At 28.4% G+C, this 9,595-nt stretch overlaps 1 protein-coding gene across 1 annotated transcript; it reads left to right on the top strand.

The window, feature by feature from the left end:
• The first annotated feature begins 8,389 nt into the window (after positions 1-8,389).
• On the top strand, positions 8,390-9,544 carry LOC129895412 (ethylene-responsive transcription factor TINY-like). Its single transcript, XM_055971128.1, has one exon. It carries the CDS (start codon positions 8,597-8,599, stop codon positions 9,350-9,352), a length of 756 nt encoding a protein of 251 aa, XP_055827103.1. The 5' UTR covers positions 8,390-8,596; the 3' UTR covers positions 9,353-9,544.
• The last annotated feature ends 51 nt before the right edge of the window (positions 9,545-9,595 follow it).

Raw genomic sequence — 9,595 nt, 5'->3', positions numbered from 1 at the left:
TATACGCACGCACCACGCACGTTCCCCATTTTAATTTTCTTTTTATAAATAAATAATAATTCAACTACCATTTCAGCCCAATTTATTTTAGTCTATTAAAATTTAGGTTGATAAAAAAAAAAAAAAACTTTACAAGATATTAAATGATTATAAAAGAACAAATAAAGAAATTAAAACTAGTAAAAATTACAAATTAGATTTTGACCACATTTTAACCCATTTGAGCTCATCTGTCACAGCTATTTGGCGGTATGAAAATGTATTGTATTTTTACATTTTCTAATTTTAATTCTCTATTCTACTTTTCTAGTCACTTAAATAAAAATTAAGAAAAATGAATTTATTTTTGACAAAATAAAAATTATATTTACGTTTCCATGTCTTTTCATAATGTTTTAGAACATGATTAACGATCAAATGGATCTTAACATTGGAAAAGAACATAAAAATCATATTACAACTCACTTAATATTTACTTAGTTGAATATGATTTGACGGTTCATAATTTCCGCTTATATTCACCATGTATTGAACAAATCAAATAAGGTAAAAATATTTCCCTATAAACAATTTAGGCTAAAGTTGATTATTGCTATTATACAATTTTATACGATTCTTATAAATTATTGTTGTAGTATTGCGCACTAGAGAATGATCCAATTCAACGTATAATATAATATTGAATGCATATATATACATATATAAACGTCACAATTTGAAAAAGAAAAAAATCATAACAATTTCTTATTTTTGTAAATTGTTAAATAATTAAAAACAAATATCCTAACAAACAACTACAACTATTTGAGACTTTTTTTTAAAAAAAAAATGTTGGTCAAAACTATACAAAAGTGATGAGATAGCTACATGAGTAAATAGAAAACTAATGGGTGGAATAAAGTAGTTGAAAGTGCATGATGATGTTGTGATGCAACGAAACCATTTCTCTCCTTATAAGACAGACGTGCTCAGCTGCTAAAACTTCGTGCTATTATCTAACCGAAACATTCAAACAGAATATATGTGACACGCATTCATAAACACCCAAAAAAAAAACACAGAAACTATTGATCAACCACTATAACAATGTTTATTCTAATTAATTAAAACTTATAATCCTCATGAAATATTTTTTAGTTCTTTCATAAAATGACTTTTATAATATTAAAATTTATTAACGGAGGAAGATATCAATAGATCAACAACTTGAAAACTTCTGAGCAAATTAAGGGGCGACTAAGCAATTCCTTCAAATTTTAGTTTTAAGGTATGACTTAACGTGGTTGTGCAGAATTGTCTCAACTATATTAGTTGAACAAACTCACTTTATTCCATCCCACTCCATTACCATATGTTGCTCAAGTAAACAAAAAAAACAGAAAATTAGTGCATGTTAGGATGAAATTCAGCATGTTAAAATGGATTGAGTTAATAAATAAGTGGATTATTGACCCATTCAAAAGTTATTTAGATTGAAATGAATTGAACTGAAATGGGGGCTAAAGCCGAATCATAATTCAATTCGTCCAATTCTTATTAAATTAATTTTTTTCTTTGCTCTCTAATAATTTGTTTGGAAACCAAATAAAACAAAATATGATATTCCGACTATATATAACATATCAAATAATTCAAATATCCTTTTAAAAATATCTAGACAGAGTTTCTCATGGGTAAATATAAGTTGCATGTCAACCTAGTTTTAAAATGGCTAAATTAAGTGAGTCAAGATGGACGAAACTAATAAAATATGTGGATCACTAACCCACCCAATATAAAAGGTGATCATAATTTTATGAGCCGATTTTACCAATAACAGTATAACCTCGCTAAATTAATACTCGATAAATTAATGAACTCTGTAAAATAATATTTTTCCCTAGTCGTGTCGTGGGCCCGTGGAAAAAAATCATTGATTCCGATAAGATATAAGATAATATATTTTCTAAAGATCCTTATATAAATTATGATCCCATTAATATTATAAATTAATAAATTTTAAAGTTACAAAAATATTTAAGACAATTTAGTGAAATAAGATTCTAGTGTTGTTTTTCTTGTTAAAATTTAAATCTAGTTGAAGCTCGTATCTAACTTTTCTTATTCTATTCAAAAGTTTTGATGTTATCTTCTCAAATTGTACCAAAAAATTGTGATGAATTATGGACGCGATAGGTGATTTTGTACTCATGACTAATTCCAAAGATATTGTATTATCTTTAACTTCATCATGAACATTCAATGGTATTTATAATTTCTAAACTCTAGACCTCCGAATATTATCATTTTCAATATGGAAATCCAACAGGCAACAAGTTATTGACATCAATTTTATTACAGTTACCGATACATAAATTAGTAAGATACAATAATTTTGATATAATAAATTAACCTTTATTGAACCTCGAAAACACTCTTTAAACTATTAAATATTAATTTATCGATTAAATAATAATTCTACAAAATAATAATATTTCATGATCTCGACAATTTTTATTTAGGAAGGTTCTATTGTATGATAATGTTACTTGATATTATTAAGTCATATAAATAAGGACATTGAATTCAACTCACTTATTATTCTCCCCCTTTTATTTTTCTTTTTTCTTTTTACTTATTATTCAACCAGAAACTAACGAAACAGATAAAATCCTCTTATTTTACTAGACCTTTTTTCTTTTAAATAAAGGTAATTCTTTTTTAAATAAATTATTACATTAAAAATCTTGTGAAAATAATAATCACTTGCAAATTGAAATAAATAAAAAAAATCACAATTTTTATATGTAAAATAAAAGTATTTAGTAAAAAGAATATAAAAACTACAACAACAATATATCGAAGGTTGTCCCCAAAAAAAAAACATTGTTGTATGTACTATCTTTTCCCTCTGTAGTGAGACAAATAGCCCTCAATGGTTGCATTTTGAATAATTTAAATATTGATAATTTATTTAGCTTGCCGTAGTTTAAGTTTTCAGTAATACTTTTTTATGCGAATTCGAATTTAGTCAGGCTTCAATGGGTGTGGGTATCGGATAGCGGGTGGGAAATCAAAAAAAAGTTTAGTTTTTCCTTGAATTTGCATATTTAACTTGGATATTACTAATAGATTTTACTTGACAATATTGAGTTCCATATTTTTATTGAATGATAATAAATAACGTGCCTTATTTTTAAGGTTACAAATTACCTTTTATGGAAGATTATATGTAAATATCTTCTGGCTATAAGGTAGTAAACATTCTACTCAAAAACAAATAACATGGTACTACGACAAACTTTACACTGGAAACGATGAACAACATTAATGAAATTGAATCACAAAATTCTGCGATGAAGACAATTGATAATATGATAAATCGATGGAAGTTGAAAAAAAATTCTTACTCGTGCAAATTAAACTCCAAACCATGCATACAAAGGCAAGGGCAAAAAAAGTGACTATTTATTTATAAAATCAACTTCAACTGCCGAGTACTTTTAATCAGCTAATCGGAAACAGGCTCATAAGCTTGTTGGGAAGCAATCTGATTCGTCGAAAAACAACCAATACTGATCCAAATCATTCAAGATAGTTGTCTCATAAATAAATGCACGTCTCCATGAAGCTTGAAACATGAAAATATCCACAGCATTATTATCATTGCTTTTAAATTCATCGACCATCTCTACACATCGCAAGTGATAACCATTGAATACGCTATCCTTTTGGCACTTGTTACGCATAATTCGTTTGGTAGATTTGTTGTAAATAGCAAAATCGTAGTCCAATTCTATCAATTCGTCGATAGTATTCTTCCATTTAGCGACGGAAGATTGAGTAAAACTGAACTCTGATATACCTCTATCTTCATCAATTGGAACCATTAGAAACTTAGAATATTCTTTCATTGGTAACTCTGGCTTCATATTTGATTGAATAATTAAAAACAGAATGGGAGATTAGTTATGTAACTGCAAAGGGGATATATATGGGAAAACATTTTGTAGGTTTATTTGCCTCGGCCCAATTCTAATCCGGCTCTAACAAGGAAACAGGCAAAAGTGTCTTATGGCCCAATAATGTACTGCCTAGAAAGCAAAATTTTGTACGTATTGTTAATAAATCATCGACTTTATCTACTCATAAATTCTTATTCTATTTATTTTTGAATTGTTGCAACTTAAGTTGGAATGGGAAGATTAATTTTTATTGTTCACGTAGATCAATGAAGGAAATAATTTTCAATTTTACAAATTTTTAAAACCTTATACTCGTTTTTTTGTGACTAAAACCCACAATTTTAGAATTGATCACCAATTCCAATTTATTTTTTCTTTCTCAAAAGGTTCATGACCACACGTTCTAGGGAGAATAGACAGGACAGGTTACTGGAGCCATAAGATTCTTAAATAGAGTAAAATATTTTTGACAGTCATTAGGGATATAGAGGCCAGTTGTAGTGTACGGCAAATAGAATTAGTACACTGGAGGCAAACTTGTCGTTTTATGGTGGTGGCATTTGAACCAAATAATAATTATGTAAACAAATGCTATTTTTATTTTCTCGGTACTACGGATATCACTTATCAGCGTAAGAGAAAATTAGTACAAGTATATTAATGGCACAATACATAACCTGCCTTTTAATTTGAGTTCAATATTCATTCATGTCATTCAACTTAGACACATAAATTTATTTATTTAATTTTATATAATTTTAAAATATCTATTTATATACACATTTTAAATTGGAGGGTATAAATAAACATAGATATATATTAAGAGTCCATTTGGATAGGCTTAAAAAAAATAACTTTTATGTATGAAGTACTTTTAGAATTTTGAAGTGCTAAAAATTATTTTTATAAATAAGCAGTTGAATGTTTGGATAAAAGTGTTGAGGAAAATAATGTGAATTTTAGGGTTAAAAGAATAAAAATGGTAGTTTGGGAATTTAGTTAAAATATAAGGGATATAAAAGTAATTTTCATGGCCAAAGAAAATGACTTTAAGCACTTAGAAAAAAAAAGTTAAGAATCCTAGTTTTTCATTTTTGACTGACTTTAAGAATTTTATGGTTTAAAGTTAGCATTAGACAAACATGTCCAAAAGCTAAAAAGAGACTTTAAATTGATTTTGACCAACTTAAAATCCAGACTCTAAAGTCAAGTTAAAAGGTACACATAATATATAATATATAGTGGAGATACAAATAGGGACATTGAGATTTTTATGGATTTGGAATGAAATCAGTTTATTTGTTAGCGTATATTAAGGACTTGTGAGTTTGTTTTCTACTTGATATTCCTGCTGGTGTATGATATAATTTGGCACAAATGTTGAATCGGTATTCTAGAGCTATATATATATATATTTTTTTTGTGTAGTACAAAAATGGTTTCATGTAAACGAAAAAAGAAAAAGAAAATGGTTTCATGTAAATATAGTATGTCAATTATTCAATTCTTTTGAATCAGTTATTGTTCAAGACGGACTTTTCTTTGGTACTTTACCTAATGACTCGTCTCAATTTTATTTTATTTTGATCGAATTGGTCTATATCACCAGAACAAGTGAAGAGAACTTCCAATATTATTATTATATAACTTGGGAATGAATTTCAATAGCATGACGACAAATGTTGTGTTTATAATGTTCATTACGCCAATTTAGTTTGACTTGTGATTTTAATTTAGATTTATAAAAAATGTGCCCTGTTTGAAAGTCCAAGTATACAATACAAGTCTTGTTAATATCTCGTGATATTATTTTGAGATCTTCATTATTATTCTCGCATCTTTAGAAGTAGTCATACGCCAAAACACACAATCCATGTATAACTATTATTTATTTATTTATTTATTTATATCCTTTAATATCGCAAAAGTCAAAAGACTCAAAACAAGAAAGGTCCGACTACAAGGGTCTATTGTACGCAGCAGCTTGAACCCCGTGATCTCCTGATCACAACTTTACCAGTTATTTCAAGATCCCCTTTCAGACTACATTAATATTTATTGAGGAAAAAATAGTAAATTAGGAAGGTAATTAATACTCCTTTCATCTTATATTAATTTTCATATTTCGCTTCTCGAAAATTAATTTTAAAATTATGATATAATTAGATATTCAAAAATATACGAATAAATACTATATATAAATTACAGTTTTCTTGTATCAATATAATAAAAATATATCTAAAATGCTGATCAAATTTTTTATAATTTGATTCTTAAAAAATAAAAAATAACAAGTATTTTGAAATCAAAAAACCATGTTATTAAAATTAACCGTTAGCTAAGGAAATATATCACTATCTTAAAATATAAAATCTATAAAGTTTAAATTTTGGTTTTCAATTTTTTTATTTTTTTTGTGAAAAAGATCAAATAGGTCATTCAACATTGAAAAAAAGTTTATGTCATCCGTTAAAAGTTTGGCTCATTTATACCATTTTATTTGAGAAAAGGCCCATCCATGTCATTATTTGTTAACTGAAATGACATAAATGAGCCAAACTTTTAATGGATGGTATAAATGAGTCTTTTCTCAAAATTTGATAGCATGTTTGAACCTTTTTCATTTAAAAAATAATTTAGTTAATGACGTGGCCTAATCATAATTGATCATGTGTACAAAATAGTTTTGCAAAAAATATATATTTTTAATTTACAAATTATGACATGGATGAACCTTTTTTTCAAATAGAAATAACTTAAATGAGTTAAATTTTTAATAGATGATATAATTAAATATTTTTTCAAAATTGAATGACATATTTGAATCATTTCTTTTTTTTTATTATATAACAAAAACTGTGGTAATTTTTTTTCTTTGTCCAGAAAATGGTCAAAAAGGGTGGCAACTTTGCCACTATTTGTCCAGTAACGAGTTTGATTTTATTCTTTGTTCCAGGAGAGAAGCAAAACATATCACGAGCTAGAAATATGGAGATTGTAGATATGGTTCAGATTTTTATTTTATTTATTTTTGAAGTTTGAACACGTAGTAACGGACAGATTTATAAGAACGCATACAGTACAACTTCCAACGGACACATGAATGAAAGATACGTATATGACTATGATGTTGTAGTTTTACCAAAAGAAATTTACTTCTAACGTATATTCTTGAAAAAGAAGAACAAAAAAAAATCTATTGGTAGTATGGGACAGTTTTTTTTCCCCGGCTTTTGTGGCACACAGAATAATTGGGAACCTTTTTGTTCAATAGCTAATTAGCTGATATGACCCATTCCTCTTGAGGGGCCCCTTATCACCTTCCCCTATTCAAGTGTAAGGCTTAGTCATTGTTTGAGTAAAAGGGTTGTTTGCGGGAGGAAGTTTCTAATTCATATCGATCACAATTTGTAAAATGATGTTATTGTTAATCAATTGATCACAGAGCATCCAAATTATTAATATGTACATTTATTATATATGACATAAGTTACTTACTAATCATTAATAAAAGGTTCAATTATATAAGTCACTTTACCTTCATAAGGCACAAATAAGATTATGTACACATTAATTATTTTTAGATTCAATTTGTGTAATTATATTGAGTTTAGTATTATTTATTTTTTATCAATAAATAAAAAAACAAATCTTTTGAGTGTTACTAGTATATGAATTTTATGAAACGTGTTTAAGAGCCTCGTAAATATAATCTATCTTTAAGCCATAAATTCTATTGAATTGCTCTATATAGTTCATATTTGAATTAGTTGAATAATTAGTGTAATAATATTAATAATTACGAGTAATCTGAGAAATAATTAATATAATAATAAAGTCATAAAATCAATTTACTATATTAAAGTAGTTGAACTTACCTAAAATTTAGTAATTTTACAACTCCATTCAAAGCGGATAAAATCCAGCGACCATATGGGTTGTTGATTTGTGCTTTTTTATTTAAATATATATAACCATATCATATTCAGAATCCGCTAACAAAATTAATAGAAAGCATGTTGATTCACATATTTACACTCCATTGAACGGGAAGCTTCTCCATTAAAAGTTTATCCATTTTCAATCAATTCACACCCAACATTTTTTATTTTATAATTATTTCTCACGATATCTGCTATTAATATTTTGATTCGATTAAATTTGAATTTGCATATTATAAAGCTTATTTCTTAAAATGATGCTCTCAATAATATTTTATTTTTAATTTTATAAACTCAAATCTGAAATATTTTTTAATTAAAAATGAATTACAGAATTTTGTATTGTGTATTGGTACGTTGGTCAATATTATAGTCGTTCTGTACCGTGAAAGGTAGGAAAAAATGTCTACTACACATCACATCAGTAATGAAGTAAATTCGTCTCTTTTCGCTATAAAAACGCCCGCTCCCACTTCCATCAATACCCAACGGGAACTTCCAAAAATTTGTCTTTACTTTCACTTTCATTTGCACATCTTTTTTCTAGCAACTTTCATACTCTCAATATACTACTAATATGTACTCTTTTTTGTCATTTATATAGAACTCTTCCCAACACTTAAAAGGCAAAAAATAATAATTACGAAACACATTGCATAAACCGACTTATATTAAGAGCTTCACGGGATTACTGCTTCTGTACATTCATTAATGGCGGAAGTTGAAGTACGAATATTGGAGGCAGAGAGCTCTAATACTAATTCCTCTGTTTCTTCTTCTTCTTCATCATCTTCATTGTCTACTGATTCCATGCACAAATCGGTTATTGAATCGTCAATCGAATTACTGGGAGAGAAGAAACGGCCAACGAAGAAACAGAGGGCTAAAACTAATAGTGAGAGTAGACACCATATTTACAGAGGAGTTAGGATGAGAAGTTGGGGAAAATGGGTATCTGAAATTCGTGAACCCAGGAAGAAATCACGTATTTGGCTCGGTACTTACCCTACAGCAGAAATGGCTGCTAGGGCACATGACGTGGCAGCTGTGACTATCAAAGGAAATGCCGCCATTCTCAATTTCCCTCATCTAATCGACTCGCTGCCTCGTCCATTGTCAAATTCACCCAGAGATGTTCAAGCTGCTGCTGCTAAAGCAGCTTCAATGAGGGACCCACCTTCTTCATCTTCATCTTCTTCCTCCTCGTCGTCCCCATCCTCGTCCTCAACAACAACAATAGCAGCGGGATCAGAAGAGCTTTGTGAGATTATTCAGCTACCTAATTTAGAGGAAAGTGATGATCCAAAAACTGAGTTGAGACTGAGTGACTCGGTTGAAGGATTGCTGTACTCGCCGTGGTGGGCAGATCATAGTACAGATTTTTGTGGTTATTTTCTGGAGCAGTCTGCAACAGCTGGAGAAAGTTTAATTTCTTGCAGCTTTGAGACGCTGAAATGGGCTTGTTAAAAGCTGGTCATGGAGCTTTTTGGACTGAGAACTCTGTTCTGTTTTTTTTTTTTTTTTTTTTGGTCTTTTTTCTTGTGGATGTTTTGAATATATCTGTGGAATAGTAGTTACTGTTTTAGTAAATATACTTAAATATCAGTTTAGTTGTTCATAAACATAAATTTTATCTACTCTTTCTTATGCATTTGAATATAAAAGAAATATGTTTAATATATATAATTACTACCTGCTTGGTTAAGCTTA

Source organism: Solanum dulcamara, chromosome 7 (genome assembly GCF_947179165.1).
Source record: "Solanum dulcamara chromosome 7, daSolDulc1.2, whole genome shotgun sequence".
Taxonomy (NCBI): domain Eukaryota; kingdom Viridiplantae; phylum Streptophyta; class Magnoliopsida; order Solanales; family Solanaceae; genus Solanum; species Solanum dulcamara.
This window is presented reverse-complemented; position numbering and strand designations above follow the sequence as displayed.

Coding starts and splice junctions, on each gene's coding strand:
- LOC129895412 (XM_055971128.1), top strand. CDS start 8,597: ATGGCGGAAGTTGAAGTACGAATATTGGAGGCAGAGAGCTCTAATACT.